At 44.7% G+C, this 17,510-nt stretch overlaps 1 protein-coding gene and 1 pseudogene across 9 annotated transcripts in view; both read right to left on the bottom strand.

Moving 5' to 3' along the window:
- Positions 1–17,510, bottom strand: part of PTPRA (protein tyrosine phosphatase receptor type A) — a 171,142-nt gene that overhangs the window by 10,950 nt on the left and 142,682 nt on the right. For all 9 annotated transcript variants that reach the window (XM_006042724.4, XM_006042727.4, XM_006042725.4 and 6 more), the window contains 9 exons: positions 10,799–10,835; positions 6,657–6,754; positions 5,240–5,359; positions 4,249–4,415; positions 3,623–3,758; positions 2,800–2,949; positions 1,294–1,387; positions 898–974; positions 277–411 (listed from right to left, as the gene is read on the bottom strand). In XM_006042724.4, coding sequence (XP_006042786.1) covers positions 277–411; positions 898–974; positions 1,294–1,387; positions 2,800–2,949; positions 3,623–3,758; positions 4,249–4,415; positions 5,240–5,359; positions 6,657–6,754; positions 10,799–10,835 — 1,014 coding nt within the window. The remainder of the gene's footprint in view (positions 1–276; positions 412–897; positions 975–1,293; positions 1,388–2,799; positions 2,950–3,622; positions 3,759–4,248; positions 4,416–5,239; positions 5,360–6,656; positions 6,755–10,798; positions 10,836–17,510) is intronic.
- Positions 12,498–15,569, bottom strand: LOC102409312 (annotated as a pseudogene).

Genomic DNA, 17,510 nt, shown 5'->3' with positions numbered 1-17,510 from the left:
TGACTCTGTATCCCTCATCTTGCTAGCTCTGCTCTGCCCATGGGGGTGGGATGTAGCGGGTACAAAGCTAGGCTTGAGGAGACTGTATTTAGAAGAGAAGTGAAAGGTTTGGGAATCGAATGGAAACTGAGACCAGTCCTGAGAGGAGCTGACTGTTCAGATACCAAGAGGCTGGGCAATGGCTATTTTATTAAATCAAAGAAAAAACCTCTTAGCTTCCCCCCCTCTCCCTGCCTTGTTGCTTGTCTCCCATAGCCCAGGATCTTTTGAACTCACCTGGCCTCTCTCCTCCAGTTCTGTTAGCATCACGATAGAGCAAGATTTCCACTCCCAAATCATTCGCCAGAAGTCCTCAATTGTGTGGAACAGAGGGCCCTGGCTGGCGATATAGGAGTCCTTCTGCCGGTACCCCTATGAAGGCCAGGTCAATGTGAGATGAGATGTGAGTAAGATGGTTTGATCATGGAGGGGCTAGTAGAGAAGACAGGCCACTGGGCTGGGGAGGGGGCTGCCTAGAGGCAAACAAATCCCAGGCAGAGCTCCTCTTTGGCCAAGGACCAAATTCTGGATGGCACACTGGTTTCCTTGTATGAGGGTGAGGGAAGTGGGGCTGGGGCTATGATGAGCACGAATGGGAAGGCCCAGAGGTTAGTGTTTTTAGCCTTTGGTCTGTGCTGTGAACTTTTCCTTCCAGCTCTTACATTGGTGTTTACCCTCTGTTACCCCACCTTCTACTCTTGGGGTTTCTGACAGACTTAGTGCACAGGAAGGGTATCAGTTCTGCATTTGATGACTGACTCAAAGACCATCCTTTTAAGCAGTGGGAGGGCAGCACTGCAAGGGCCAGATCAATCTCCATGAAGTGTTGGGAGCTCAGGGGACACTGCCACAACTTACATCAATGAAGGATGCGTTCACATAGTCTGTGTTCTCCTCACCCCTCTTAACTGGAATGATCACTCTGTTGAATTCATCTGCAAGAAGGACAGCAGCTTGTGGCTCCCCAGCATCACCTGTCCTCTCCTCCCTCTCTTTTCATCTATCCCCGCCTCTTCTCAGGCTCTGGGCAGATGTAATTCCAGCTGGGTAACAACATGCCTATTCCTAGCCCAGGAGGCAGAAAACTTTGGCCTTCCCGCTCTTTGCAAAAGCCACTGAAGAACTGGGAGTAATAAGAGACAATGTCATAATTCTTGTCTCGAAGCTGATCATTAACTAGTACAGAAGAAGGCTGAAGGGTTAAGGGAAAGGGGGATGGGCATTAGGGCTTTGGGGTCGGGAGAGGGCTCTTACATGGAATGATCTGTAAAACCCTATTCTTCTTCATGTTGGCTGGAAGGTTTCCGGTCCGCATCTTGTCATTCTGGATTTTGATCGATGTTAATTTCTGAATTGGGAAGGGGAAGGGAAACATTACTGGTTTCAGTAACTGAACTTGACAAGATTATGTCTGTCACTGGACCTGCATCCAGGCCACACTGGTTGCACACTCTTCTTCTCATCAGAGCCCTGACCTCCATTTCCACATGCTCTTATCAGACCATTGTTTTTTCAACTTTAAGATCAGTAAACAAGACAAGAACGTCTGGGAAACACTGCTTTCCTGGGCCCTGTGGACCACTGTGTTATTTCCTTGGACTGGCACTTTATGATCCTGGAGCAAGGAATCTAGTGTGCCCTTCCTCCCTCCCTCCCTGCTGTTCTATTCCCAGAGGCTGTCTTACCTTCTTTAGAAAAACCTTATTAAGATGGATATCTTCCCTTCTCCTGATTTCAAGGTTTCTTCCTGATCTTTGCTACTCAAAGTGTATCCTATAAACCAGAAGCATCAGCCTCATCTTGTCAAATATGCAGAATCTCAGGCCCCAACTCAGAGTTGCTGAATCAGAGCCCTGAGGTAACCTCTTAGTTTCAGGAGTGCTTATGGAAAGTGGTCCTCCCTGTCCCAACCCAGAAATCTCTTGCTTCTGGGAGCGCTTTTATTGCTGAGAGTGTGACACACCCCATAAGTGTGTTTAGAACCACTGTCTATCTGAATATGGCAGGGTCAGCAACCTATGGTCTATGAGCCAAGCTAGTCTACTGATTGTAAATGAGGTTTTATGGAAACACTGCCATGTTCATTTGTTTACATGGTATCTATGGCTGCTTTTGTGTTAAAACATTGCAATGTTAAGTAGTTGTGAATAGACCATATGGCCTGCAAAGCCAAAAATATTTATTCTACAGAAGAAGTTTATTCCTGCTGTACATTGTGATCACCTGGGAGGGGCAGCTGAGGGACTTAAAAAAAAAGCCACTGCCTGTTTTTGTTTATTCACCCACTCCCTAAATGCAACCCAAGTGATTTCTAACATGCAGGATTGAGAATGACTAGGGTATGAGTCCAGTACTTTTGCCTAGAAAATCCCATGGATGGAGGAGCCTGGTAGGCTGCAGTTCATGGGGTCGCTAGAGTCAGACACGACCGAGCGACTTCACTTTCACTTTTCACTTTCATGCATTGGAGAAGAAAATGGCAACCCACTCCCGTGTTCTTGCCTGGAGAATCCCAGGGATGGGGAAACCTGGTGGGCTGCCATCTATGGGGTCGCAGAGTCGGACACGACTGATGCGACTTAGCAGCAGCAGCAGCAGCAGGGTATGAGTAACGGGCCACAGACACACCTCCCTAACTATCCACATGCCTTGAAAGAGGATTTACCATTTGTTGGTAAACTCAAAAGCAGTCAAACATTCTGTATGCCGCAAGTCACACAGATCCTTCTTTCTGAAAGAGACAGTTCAGCTCCAACTCACCTTAAACTCCTCCTCTAGTCCATTGTTGCTGGTCCCTGGGACTTTGTTATAAATTTTCTGCAGATGTGTTTCTAGAGAGGTGACTTCCAGTTCTGTATCCCCATATAGATAATGCTCCAGAAGGGCTTGGTATATGAAGACGTATTGCATCTGAAATATGGATGATGCAGAGTTCCCAGTTACACACTGGTGGTGCCGGAGCACTCTCTCCCACACTCCTGTTTCACTTCAGTCCACTTCTTTGATCCGAGCACATATAAAATGATTTGCTCTTGTCCAAATTCAAGGAGGCAGGACTCAAAATGCCTGAGTCCTTCTAGGGGTGCTTAAACTTGGGAGGGAGAGTCCTACTCTGATACTCTCCTGGAGAGAAGGACAGATCCAATCCATTCATTCATCCATATCCAGAGCATAGATGGATAGACTGAGGGGCTGTCAAACCCCAGTGACACAGAAAGCCCATGCCAGCCCTCTTCCCAGTGCTGTGCCCTCTGCACCCCATTCCCTAACCACAGAGTTGGTCACACTGCTGCTCCTGGACCTGGCTGAGCTGTGTCACCACTCTGGGGCAATGGCTCTTCCCTCAAGACCTGCTCCATATCCTTAGGGCCTAGTGCAAATGACATCTGCCCACCTTCCTGACTCCCCAAGGGCACACCCTTCTCTGTGCTCCATATTCTTTTACTACATAATTTATAAGGCCCTTTGTCACACTGTATGATGATCATTTACAATAACCTGGGAGACTCAGTAATCTACGAGGTGGGTAGATGTTTTGGTCCTAATATGCCCCCCACCTTTGTTTCACACACAAACCACTCACGTCTGTTTGCACCATCTGGCAGCGCTGTGCCCGGATCCGGCTCACAAAGCCATAAACATCCACTTTCCGTTCTGTATGCATCATATCCAGCATGGCATCAATGACGACAAAGGTACCTGTACGTCCTACACCCGCACTGTGGCCAGAGAGGAGTATTACTGGGATGGCTAGCATGCCTTGGGGGAACACAAACGGAGGGGGAAGCACAGGGTAGAGCTCTTTCTTCAAGCCTTTACATTCTAATTCTGTATGGAGCAGAGCTGGGACTCTCATGGAACCAACAACCCCACTGTATTGTGAACTCCTTACCTCGAGTTATCAGGACCAGGGACACTTAGAATGGTCTGCAGAGTCCACGTACACAAGGCAGCACTCAACTTAGCTTTCTGGCTTCACAGCAGTGGTCCCCTCACCCCCAATCTTGGAGGACTGCCCTTCCCTCTTTCTTCAAGTGCTTTCCACCTAGCACCAAAACTTGAAGAGTCTCTCTGGCTGCTGCTCTGGGGCCTAGGTAATTCATCTGCTCTGTGCCAGCCTCCTTGGCCAGGGCTCCTATGCCTGCCCTGCTCTCAGTGTGAGAACAGAATGTGGTATGAGTGGGGAGCCAAGGGTCAGGCCACACTGACCTGCAGTGTACCACGATGGCCCCTGCATACTGAGGGTTACAGGCCTTCACCTTCTTAAGGAACTTGAGCATGCCAATCGGTGTGAAAGGCACCCCAAAATCTGGCCAGCTGGTAAAGTGGAACTGAGTGATGAGGCGCTGTGGCTTTCTGTTGGTCACGTCGCCCACCTGTGAATTGAAGAGATCTTGCATGTTGGCCCTGATACCCTGGGGTAGGGCAGCACCAGGGGAAGGAGGGTGAGACTGAAGGGGCTAGGGCCAGCTGTAGCTGTCACTGACAATGGGGAGGTGAAGAGTAATAAACTTCTCAAGAAAACAATTATCCTCCAATCAAAAATATATAAATTTTTAAAAAAATTAGAAAGAAAAGTTTTAACCATGGACAGAGAACCTTCCCAGGAACCCCATGGGGTAGTCAAGGCTGTTACTATTATTTGTTTCTACATACATGGAATGTGAAACTCAAAAAAGTTAAATGACCTGGTTATGGTCCCAGGATTAGTAAAAGGCAAGGTCAGAACTAAAGTGCAGGTCTCCTAATTCCTGGTAAGCTCTCTTTTCACAGCAGCACACTGCCCTCAGCTGAAGGCAATCTTTGCTCAAGCCTCCAGGGTCACTCTGAAGGGTCAGGAGCAAGGCCCACATCCTTGATGTCAGGAGTCTTTGGGGTAAGAAAGGAGATGAGTCAAGTACCCAGAAGATTACACTACCTCCTGACACACCCAGTTGATACCTAAGATGACCAAACTCCACCTGAGTAATACTTTTTCTCCCAGTCATGAAAATGTTCCTCCCTTGGCTTTGACCAAAACGGGAGGGGGGGGGGGGATAAATCCTGAGAGCCTTGATCTCTGATTTCAGAGTCCAAACATACTGCATGCTCAGTGACTCCTGACCACCCTGAGTAAGAGGGGGATGACCCAGCCTGTTCTGCCCTCTTAATGGTCAGCAGATCCTAAATGAGAACCAAGAAAAGAGGCAGCAGACAGTACCTGTTGAATGCAGAACTTCCGCACTGTGTAGTCCACCAGCACGGTCACATCCTCTACTGACACACGGATATTCCCGTAAGTCCAGCAGCCTTGGTCTGGCCAGTACTGGGCACACTTACACTGGAAAGGAACAGACATGCATCCCCCTGACTTCAGGCCTCCCACCCCTAGCAGATGCAAAGGGCCCTAAAGGAAAGGACCACAAAAGCCCAGACTGAAATCTTCAGAAAGCCTTCTGGCCTCTTCTCTCACCTCTGTCAGCTGCAGACTTTAACTGTTTCCCTTTTTTTCTTTGGCTGTGCCATGCAGCTTGCAGGATATCAGCTCCCCGACCAGGGACTGAACATAGACCACAGCAGTGAAAGCCCGGAATCCTAATCACTATGCTGGCAAGAAACTCCCTGTTCTTTTTTTAAGTTCTTCAGTTTCCATCCCATTTAGCACAATCTCTTAACTTACACATAGCCCCAGCCATATATTTCCTCATTCTTTCCCAACTCTAGTGTCTCAATTCAGGGCAAATCAGAAGCCATTTTATGTATAAAATCTGGACTTCCACAATATTCCAGGTCATGCTCTAAGGGCAAGTCCACTGATCCCCTGGAAAAAACAAGCTGCTATGAGGAAGTCACTAGGATGGATTGATACAGACTGTAAACTTGCCATGAGAGGCCCAAGGCCTTCTCTAGGGATTAGGCCTTGAACAGCTCCCAAGAGCCACAGGTAGGGACGCAGGAAACAAACTTAAAGTCCAGCTCTAAAGCTAACCCTCCTAAGCTGATCAACACACCCAACAGCCCAGCGTGGGTATTAAGTTGACTCTGGTGCCATCCTGGAGAGAGACAGTCATGAATTGGGATTCCTCTCTGGGGCCTGATCCAGGACTCAGGATTGGTGCTGGCTGTGGTCCAGTGATGGAGCTGACTAGGCATGGACTTAGCAGTCACAGAAAGAAAAGGGCCAGTCAGAAGCTTTGCCTGAAGGATGAGGTCGGGGGTTCACATTTCCTTGGGCCCAAACAGCTCCCTCTGCTGACTAGGGAGGAGGGACAGAAAGAAAACAAAAGCAAGAAACCCAGGGGAGTGAGGGACAAGAGAAGCCAGGGGAGAAAAGCCTCACTGAGGCTTTTCCTTGGCTAATGGTCCAAGTCTTTCTTCTAAGATGTTTTGGATTTAAGGTGAGTTATTTGGTTACCAAACACAGGCCGTGCCCTAGGAATATCCCTCAGATCATCGAAGGCTTCCAGGCCACAGAAAAATGTAGTGGGCACCCTGGCCTGGATTCTGTCTGGATGAATGACTGGCACAGAAGCCAAAAAAGGTGGACACCCTAGGCTCAAACACAGAACACCAAAAAAGCAGTCCCTCTGTTCATCATGCCTGTATCAGAGGCCATTCTATCTAATTTCTCCACTCACCTCCTTTCTCTCCTTCAGATTGGTCACCATGACAATAGTGGCTGTGTTTTGTTCCCAGATCATCCTCCAGAAATCATTCACCGTTTCTTCCTTTGGTCCTACAATAACCAACAGCAAAGATGAGAACACACAGCAAGAGGAAGAAGGATGCTGGGAAATTAGGAACATTCATTCCTGATTTTTGGAAGCCTGTGCCCACATGTCCCCAGTTAATTATAGAATCCATCTACCCATCCACCCACCTACTAACTGAACATTTCCACCATGTATGTGTCAGGCACTTCAATAGGAAGTAAAGTGAGGGTGTGAAGTTGTCAAAATAAAAAGAGACCCGTACAATGTTTCTCAAGGATACTACAGTTGAGGATCAGGAATCATGACTCCTACTGAATACCAGTGTTAAGGGCGAGATAGTGAGCTATGTGCTTTATATCTCATTTACTCTTCTTACCATGCTGTGAGGTGGGTATCGTTAGTGAAACAGGTTGGGTAAATTGCTTAGGCTGAAATTTAAAATTTACTTCCTATACAGCCTTTTCCAGAAAGCCACTAAAAGGGCATAAATAAAGAAAAAAGTGGGATCTAATATAGGACAGAGACTAACAGAATCCCCAGGGTATTGGAAAAGGGAAAGCTCAGGATAATTACTCTGCTAGAGGCTAAAGGGCAATCAACCCAGAATGGAATGAAAGAAGGTTCTAGAAGGATCCCAAGAGAAAAACTTAAAAAAATTAAACCTCATGTATCTGAGGGTACCAAGAGAAAAATATGTATTTCCAGCAAAGAGTTTGGAGGGGAAAAAAAAAATCAGTGCTAGGTATATACAAAATTAAGTGAATAAGGAAAAAAGGTAATTATTAACACTTGGGAAAGAAGAAAACCAAAAACTGTATCCAATAAAAAAAAAAAATCATATACTACTATGTGCTTTAGCTGTGAATAACACTGGCCTAGTAATAAGAATGTAAATAACAAGTATTATCTTCACTCCAAATTATGATTTAACTCCACTGGGAGAATAGGGAAAAGGGACATGTCTGAGTGTGATGTAGTTTGTAAGATTTAATAAGTTATGTAGTAATACAATAGGGCTTCCCAGGTGGCGCTAGTGGTAAAAGAACCCGCCTGGCAATGCAGGAGACATAAGAGAGTCCAATCCCTGGGTGGGGAAGATCCCCTGGAGGAGGACACAGCAACTCACTCCAGGATTTTTGCCTGGAGAATCCCATGGACAGAGGAGCCTAGGGGTACAGTCTATGGTGTCGCAAAGAGTCAGATATGACTGAGCTATTCAACAGCAGCAGCAGCATGCATTAGTATAAGAGGTCAACAGATAAAAATGGCTGAATTAGACTAAAAAGGTGAAGACAAAATTTTGAGGGGAGAACTTGTTTCTATAGATCTTGTAATACCTTTTTTGACTTTCTTCAAGAAATTTTGTACTCCCTTTGGTAAAAAGAAAAATATTAAGACGAGAAACAAATCATGTCAGAAGTGGACACATGCCAGAAAGATGTACAGAGGGAAACTGTTTCACTGCCTGGTAAGGTTAGGAAAAATCTCCTGAAGGAGGTGACATCTTAGCCATGTGTTAGGACAGATAAAGCAGACGTGAATTTAGAAAGGAGGCGTAGGGAGAAGAGGCACTCCAGGCAGAGGGGCCGGGGGCTAACAGTGTGAGACTCACATGGGCTGAAGGTGAGCTCACTGTGTTGGCGGTGTGGAGGAGAGAAGATGAAGCTAGGAAGATAGGTGAGGTACCAGAATCTAAAGAGCTGGAGGCCAGCTCTTTACAAAGGCTTGTTTTACAGATAATGAAAAATCATTATAGGATGTTCATGCGAGTCTGACAGAAGTTTTACATTAAGAAAGGTCATTCTGGTGGAAGAAATGCAAGGAACAAAGCTAGGGCCTACAGGGATCAATCAGTGAGCTACTGCAACAGAACGAGAAGAGCTGAGAGCAAGGGCGCGTGTCAGAGAAGGCCGATTTTGGAGCTAGAAACCGGAGGACTAATCGTATTTAAAGCGAGGGACAGGTAGGACATTTGAATGATCCTATATTAAGCTTGGTGCTTAGGTCTCCAAAGAAGTTATGAGAAAAAGCAGCTCTGGGCTGAGGAAGTCACATTTCAGCTTCTGATGTTGAATCTAAAGAGTTTGTGAGAGTATTCAAGTGGAGGGGCACAAAGTTAGTTTGAAAATGTGGCTCCAGAGCTCAAGAGAGGCAGCAGCCAGTCAAACAGAGGTGGGTATTACATGAAGTCTCTCAAAGAGGGGGTGGGAGTAGGGAGTAAAGAAGGGGTAAAGAATTCTGTGTAAACACAGAATGCTGGGGATCTTTGAGCATTATTCAAGTTCAGACAGAACAAAAAGCCGAGGAGGCAGAAGAATAGACAGAAATGTGCCACGAAAAGACAAGAATGGAATTTTAAAGTAGCCGCCATCTACAATTTTCAAGAGAAACTGTATTTAAGATGCAGAAAGAAGAATAACAGCTAGAGAGAGAATACTTAGAAAAGTGAGAAAAATCAAGAGAACAGAATGTCTGGAAATAACAGAGAGTTTCAAGGAGAGTGAAGTTCTGTGAAGTTCAAGAGGGAGTCTGAGAAAAGGCCCACTAGGAAATCAAAGGTGACTTTAAGAAATATTTTAGCATCAAAAAGGCACCATGACAAACAGCGGAAGAGACTGTATGTGGTTGTTGGTGCCAAAATCACTGAGTAGGTGGTAGATGAGCTGGGCCTTGGAGAGTGGCCCTGAATCGACAGATGGCTATAGAGGGAGGGTAGTGGGGCTTGGTTAGGCAAGGGCCAGGCCCTGGTGGAAGATGCAAGAGCAAGGAGGATATAAGGCTTTTCCTGACCACTCTACTTTATTTTACCTCTATCCCTATTTTATCATGCTCACAGTACTGTCCAACAGAATTTTAGGCGATGATGGAAATGTTTCATATCTGCGCTAATACGGTAGTCTCTAGTCACTGTGACTAGTGTGACTGAGGAACTGAATTTAAAATTTTATTTAATTTTAATTATTTTATTTTGGCTGTACCACATGGTTTGCAGGATCATAGTTCCCTGACCAGGGATTGAACCCTTGTCCTTAGTGGTGAAAGTACAGAGTCCTAACCCACTAGACTGCCAGGGAACTCCCTAAAATCTTATTTTAAATAGCCACTTGTGGCTAGTAACTACTGTATTGAACAGAATAGCCACTTACCAAAGTTTCTGTTTATTTTGCTATAAATTATCCTCTAGTGGTAAAGAACCCGCCTCCCAATGCAGGAGACTTAAGAGATGTGGGTTCGATCCCTGGGTCAGGAAGATCCCCTGGAGTAGGAAGTGGCAACCCATTCCAGAATTCCTGCCTGGAGAATTCCATGGACAGAGGAGCCTAGGGGGCTACAGTCTACAGGGTGGCACAGAGTAGGACACGACTGAAGCGACTTAGCACAGCACGGCATCCTTTACCAACTAAAGGCTCCTTAAAGGCAGAGACCATACTCTATTTTATTCCTGTACATATTTCCATCACCTAGGCCAGTGTGTGGCACACAATAAATGGTCAATAAATATTTGTTGAATGATTAATTAAATGGGCTTTGATGGACCATAATAACATCAATTACTTTACAGTGCTACAAACATCAAAATATTTTTTGCTAGGATCCTAAAAGTGAGGACACTTATTAGAACTTTAGGCTGTGGAAATGTGTACAGAGCATGTATAGCACATTGGGTCCCTGATTTGAGGGTTTTTAGACCACTTTTCTGTGAATAATAGTAGAGCTCAGGCCCATGAGTGGGTAGAGGAGATGAGTCAGACTGGACCTTTGAGTCTCCAATCCTCTGTAGAGAGGCTCACTAGACTGTGTTGTTGTTGTTGTTGTGTGTGTGTGTGTGTGTTCTCCAGTATTTTTTATGTACATATAAAAAAGAATTTATTTCAAAGGACCCCTGGACACTACATCATCAAGATGAAGCCCCTTAATTAGAAACCTGCAAAGTAGATTGCTTTTCTTTCAGGTGGTAATAATTACAGAAAAGCTAATACAGTCTGTGTAATCTATTTAGGATTTGGAAGAAAAAACCCAAGCCCATTCACGGTTAAACCCAAGAGTAAAAAATTATCTTATTTTACCTTGTGCAGCAATGAATTTGTTCTTTTCCTGGTAGCCCTGGGAGTGGGGTGGGGGGAAATAGAGGAGAAAAAGAAAGTGAAAATCCAAAAATGGATAAGAATGAAATTCTCCAGACTCCCAACAAGTTTACAAAGCCTCCCTTGTGAAAAGGTCCAGGAAATTAACAAGAATTTCCGTTCTAGAAATTTTCAAGGTACTGATGTTTGAAACAACATCAAGCTTTGCATGTTGTTGTTTTTCAGTTGCTAAGTCATGTCTGACTCTTTGCAACCTCATGGACTGCAGCATGCCAGGCTCCTCTGTCCTCCACTCTCTCTCAGAGTTTGCTCAAACTCATGTCCATTGAGTTGGTGATGCTATCTAACCATCTAATCCTCTACTGCCCCTTCTCCTTTTGCTTTCAATCTTTCCCAGAATCAGGGTCTTTTCCAATGAGTCAGCTCTTTGCATCACATGGCCAAAGGATTGGAGTTTCAGTATCAGTCCTTCAAATGAATATCCAGGATTGATTTTCTTTAGGATTGACTGATTTGATCTCCATGCAGTCCAAGGGACTCTCAAGAGTCTTGTCCAGCACCACTATTTGAAAGCATCAACTCTTCAGCACTCAGTCTTCTTTATAGTCCAACTCTTACACCCATACATGACTACTGGAAAAACCAAAGCTTTGACAATACAGACCTTTGTTGGCAAAATGATGTCTCTGCTTTTTAATATGCTGTCTAGGTTTGTCATAGGTTTTCTTCCAAGGAACAAGCATCTTTTAGCTGGACAGCAGGAAGCAAAGCTTACATGGTCTAGGCAGTCTTCTTAAAGTGAATTATTAATGAACACTAGTATAAGAACATCCAAATAACAACTACTAGGCTAGATCCCATGGACGGAGGAGCCTGGTGGGCTGCAGTCCATGGGGTCTCGAAGAGTTGGACATGACTGAGCGACTTCACTTTCACTTTTCACTTTCATGCATTGGAGAAGGAAATGGCAACCCACTCCAGTGTTCTTGCCTGGAGAATCCCAGGGACGGGGGAGCCTGGTGGGCTGCTGTCTATGGGGTCGCACAGAGTCGGACACGACTGAAGCGACTTAGCAGCAGCAGCAGCAGGCTAGATCCTGTTCTGATGCTCTCTCAGCTGCTGACAATCTGAGTCTTAGTGTTAATGGATAGGAAACTTCCAAGTCAGAAGCATGTGAGGCTGAGCCCACACTAAGAAGGTAAAAAGTCTTTTGCTTGATGATGCTTCACCCAGGTGCAGAAGATTTCTGGGAATAGTCCATGGGTATGGTTAACAGCTCCCAGGTGTTTGACAACAGGGTTCTCCTTTACCAGAAATGGGAGACAAAGAAGCCAAGCAGCCTGGGGACATCACTTAATAAGATATCATATATTATCATACATATATATATCTTAATAAGATTTATATATTGTATACTGACACATATATATGGAATCTAAAAAGATGGTACTGATGAATTTATCTCAGGGCAGCAATGGAGAAAGACAGAGAACAGACCTATGGACATGGTGGGGGGAGGAAAGGGGAGGAGGGAGAGGGTAAGATGTATATCGAGAGTAACATGGAAATTTACAATACGTATATAAAATAGACAGCCAATGGGAATTAACTGTATGACTCAGGGAACTCAAACAGGGGCTCTGTGACAATCTAGAAGGGTGGAACAGGGAGGGAGATGGGAGGGAGGTTCGAGAGGGAGGGGACATGGGTGTAACTATGGCTGATTCTTGATGTGTGACAGAAAACCACAAAATACTGCAAATCAATTATCCTTCAGTTAAAAAAAATGATAAGGATCCTCTGAGAAACTGACACTAGCAGTAACTTTCTTTTTCAGTATTTACTGTTTAGTCACACACCTTTTCAACCTCATTGTTTAAATGTAGTGTTTACTTGAGAAGTCCTAGGTAAATGAAAAAATCATTTGATTTAAAGATTGTAAATACCTCTGCTTCTTTCAGACAGCATTAAGATGGACAATGAGGGCAAGACAGTTTCATGGATGGGACACCATGTCACACCAAGGTGATGATGTGAAATACAAGTCTGCAAGGCAGTGGCATAACTGCTGCTCAGCACTGGAGAAAGCTTTAGGTCTCAAGATGGAGATGTTCAGAATTAACAAGAAGTTTGTTAAAATTTTTATTTAGAAGAGCAATTTAAGTTTTTCCAAATGTTTTTAATCAGTAGAAGATGAAAACTGATAAAACCTTAATTCAGGATGCTGCACTTTGGTTACAGCACTAAACGTGTAATTAAAACCGAGAAGTTCTTAGATTATGTTAAGCTATAATATATCCTTGCTCCAGGAGAAGTAGCTGCCAAACTCTCACTGGAGTGTGTGGGTCATGAATAGCTTAAAAGCACAGTTGGAGGGTCCAGCCCGCAAGTGCTTCCTGCTCCATCTTCATTAGGAGTGTGCTATATATTCCCTATGAAAACATGCCTACATAATGATATGGTGATATTGCTTAACCAATAAGGTAAAACTAGAATGAGGCCAAACTACTGATCTTCCCTGTGTTATATTCAAGGGAAAGAAGAAATGTGGCTCCCGAGATCTTGAGACATCTTTGGATTCTGAAAGTCAAATGCCAAGTTGGCTCCATGTGGCATCTACATTTCTACCAGTTTAAAAACAAAAACAAAACACTTCTAAAAAAATCCTCTAAATATTCTTAGACACCTAAGAGTAAGTGAGGAAACTGGTCTCTCCTAAGACTTCAGGTGGGAAGCCCAGCTGCCACCTGTTCCACTGTCTATTTCATCTTCTCTTGTTAACAATGTCAGGTTCACTTCGGACCTTTGTAGTCTCCAAACCACAGGTCCCACCCCGTCCCCAACTGCTGCCACCATTCCCTGGTACCTGACACCACTTCTCTTTAAGATTCATGTGTGATCTTGGTTCTCTGTGTGCACAAAGGGCTCAGTAAGTGATTGCCAGGACTGGGAATGTTGATAAGAAGATTCTTTTGGGGGTAAGCAAAAAGTTAAAACTAATAGGCAATAGCTAAGAGGTACAGTGTTTCTTTTCTGAGGTGATGAAAATGTTCTAAAAGTGATCACTGTTGCCCATATCTGTGAACAGACTTAAACCAGTGAATTGTAAACTTTAAGTGGGTGAAAATTATGGAATGTGAATTACATCAATAAAGCCATCCTAGGTGGTATGTGGTAAAGAGGCTGCCTGCCAATACAGGAGACCTAAGAGATGTGGGTTTGATCCCTGGGTCAGAAAGATCCCCTGGAGAAGGAAATGGCAACCCACTCCAGTATTCTTGCCTGGGAAATCCCATGGAGAGAGCAGCCTGGCAGGCTATAGACCAAAGGGTCGCACAGTCAGACACGACTGAAGCAACTTAGCATGCAATGGAAGCATTAACTTGGTACACTTACTAAAATTCAAGGAATTCTATTGTTTCAAATGTCTGAATTACTGTTATATAACACTTACCAAACCCTATTTTTTCTCCCAACATGATTGAGGTATAGTTTATATAAACTTACCTTACATACCTCAGTCACGCTGGGAGAAAAAATAGGGTTTAGTAAGTGTAACTGGCAGCCCACAACAAATGGCCTCAATGTGCTTTAGCAAAGGCTGCTGTCTGACCCTCCCAGTCCAGAGCACATGTGCTCCCTCTTTCCCACTGGATCTCTCATCTGCACTCAACTCTGCTGACCACTGAACACCTTTCTCCATGCTTTATTCTTTGTCCTCTGAGATGCTCTTCTCTCCTGGTCTTCTGTCTCACTCATGAGCACCTCTTGCCCAGTGTGCCTTGGCAGAGGTTTTTGGACTCCAGGATTTACTCTTCTGTCTCTAATGGCTTTGGAATCTCTCCCCTGAGCTCAGATCAATGCCCAACTATGCTGGATACATCCACATGGATCACCCTATACCTTTTTTTTTAAATACAAGAAAGGCACAGGTTGGTTTTCTTTTCCCATAATTAATTTTTCACAGCATCTCTCCAATAACAAGTATTACAAATGAAAGTGAAAAAAAATCACATTTTACAGATTTTAGATTTGTCTTCAGCATTTAGTTCAAATCTCACCATCTTCAAAAAACATTTCTCTTGCAAAACTCATCAGCTAAAAGTTCTATCCAGGCAGTAGGAAGATGGTCTTTGCTAGTCCATGGCGATTCTTCTCCCATTTTCCCTAACCAGTTAGGGCTGAACAGCAGAGTGAGGCACAGATGGTGGGGGTGAGGGGAAGGGACACAAGGGCTAATTTCCCCTAGTACAAGATGGCATCTGAAGCTTGATGGAAGAGCAGGATTGGAGAGACCTGAGGAAGGGTCCAGGCCCTGTATTCAGTCGGAGTCACGGCTGGTAGTGGAGGAGCGGGAGGAGGTGTGTTGCCTACCATGCTTGTGGTGTTTCTGCTGCTTTTTATGATCGTTCTTCATTTTCGTCTGCATCCTTTGTCTGTCATCATTCCTGGTGCTACCATGCCAGGAGCCAATGGGTTCACAGGATACATGCCAGGGGCAGGTGGTGGGTATGGGCAGGGGTATAGACCTGAGGGTTGGCATCCTAAAGACCCTGGTTGTGGCACAGGATAACAGGGCCCACCAGGGGGAAGAGCTGGATTCCCCTGGGGTCCTCCTGGGGGAGTGGGAAGGTGGGCCTAGAGGAAAGGTAGTGTTGGCAGGTGGTGGATGAGCAGGATTGCAACCTTCAGGGTGCTCAATGTTAGGCAGGTGTGGATGTGGCCCTGGCTGCCCAGCACTGGGATTTCACATGTTCAGTGTTTCCTCCAGCTCAGGTCAATATACTCTACAGAGTATCACGCTATACTCTCTCATACATAATCGATCACCATGTCCTACTAAATTCTACCTCCAAAGTGGTTTTTACTTTGATAATTCTCCAACCCTTCTACCCTCACCATCCAGAGCCTGATACTGTAACAGCCTCTAACTGGCCCTTCCTAAGTCCATACTGCACACAGTAACCTGAGTGATCAATATTCAAATGTGGCCATGTCACTCCTTATCTTTAACACCTTTCAGTGTTATCCCACTGCCTAGAATAAAAACTCAGCTGTACTGAAAATTTGCAGATATTTTAAGGTAGCTCAATCAACATCCAGTCCCACCCACTAACAGCCTGACCTCCTTTCTATAGAGGCTGAGAAACTAAAAGCTGAATTCCCCAGACTGTCTTGCAGCTCTGTTCAGCCTAAGAACTCAGTTTCTTCCTAGTCCCACATAAGACTTGGGACAGAAGTGAGTAATGTGAGATGGTGACTGTGCTAGGAAGATGTAGTCTCTGGGAAAGCATGGCAGCAGAAGCATTGAGTTCCTCTGTAGTACCTGCAAAGGAGTTCCACTCCAAGAGTCATACGGGGCAGCTGGGTACATCTATGGCTGCTCTGTTCCTCACTGAACACCACCTTGCAACTCTCCCACAGATTTTTGTAAGCTACCTAGTATCTAACAATAAACCCCTTCTGCTTAAAAGAATAGAAAGCTGACACTGTTGTCTGAAACTAAGAACCCCAACACACACCTAACATTCAGTGCCTTCTAAGACTGAGCTCCTGCCAATCCTTCAAGCCTCGTTCCTTCCCACCTTGTACCTCATAACTAAGACTACTATTTCCAGTCTCTGACTTCACTCATACTTTTCTTTTTGCTTTAAAATTTCTACCTGTCTTTCTTCTCTTGAATGTAGACTTACCCTTTAAAATATTCAGCTCTACTGGATCACCAGGTTGGCTGAATGTTTCCTTAAGTCCCAAAGAATCTGGCAGTATCTCCTTTGCACATGTTGCACACTAAAGATAATCATCTACCTGTAGGTAGATCACACTAGGGACTACACCCTATCTCTGTAACCTCTAAGCCTATCCCCCGTGCTTACCACACAAAAGGTGATCAAAAAATGTTGCTTGAATTGAATAAACTTAAATCTTCTTTAAGCCCTGACTCTTACTCATGGTTCACCATAGCTTTTTCTTGCGTTTCTACTTTCACTGAATTTTTAAGTGTCCCCAATTTAACCTCTTCATCTAAACTTTCATTTCACCTATTAATAACCTCCAATAAACCCCATGGCATTACAGGATGCCCTACTGTGAGCTCCAACTAAGCATGGCCAAAGCAGAAGGCATGTTTCCTTTTAGTGCCTTGCTTATTATGACCATCAAGACCCACCTTACTTGCTTACCAGTCTTCACATCCAACTTACTTTTGTCTGTCTTCACCTTCAGTGTGGGAAGGATCCAAACTGGTTACAGTGACAGACGCTGCTGATTACTAACTCAAAAGCTATTCCTCCCCATTCTTCCTTGCCATCAAAACCATGCTTTTGTTTGGACATTTACCTTCTACTGGCTTGGAAGATGACAATTCCTCAGCCCCAGAAGGGTAAATCAAGATAATTCTCAGTGCCTTAGCCAGTGACTAGAGACAGGGTGTAAGCATGTGATCCGATGCTGGCCTGTTGGCTCTGAAGGGCACTGTACTGGACAGGCTTCTGAGAAAGATCATGCTCCCAAATAAAGAGGAAAGCATATGTACAAATTCTCCACCTCCTCCTCCTCTGTGCTGCTTGTTGTGTGTATAAGAAATGTTTGGAACTGCTACAGCCATCTTGTGACCAAGAGACACTGCCAAAAGGATGAAGACATCTGAGTAGAAAGATGGAAACACCTGTTTTCTTAAGGATGTCACTGAGTC

This window comes from Bubalus bubalis, chromosome 14 (genome assembly GCF_019923935.1).
Source record: "Bubalus bubalis isolate 160015118507 breed Murrah chromosome 14, NDDB_SH_1, whole genome shotgun sequence".
NCBI lineage: Eukaryota > Metazoa > Chordata > Mammalia > Artiodactyla > Bovidae > Bubalus > Bubalus bubalis.
Note: the sequence above shows the minus strand (reverse complement) of the source record. Positions and strands in the feature narration are given on the sequence as shown.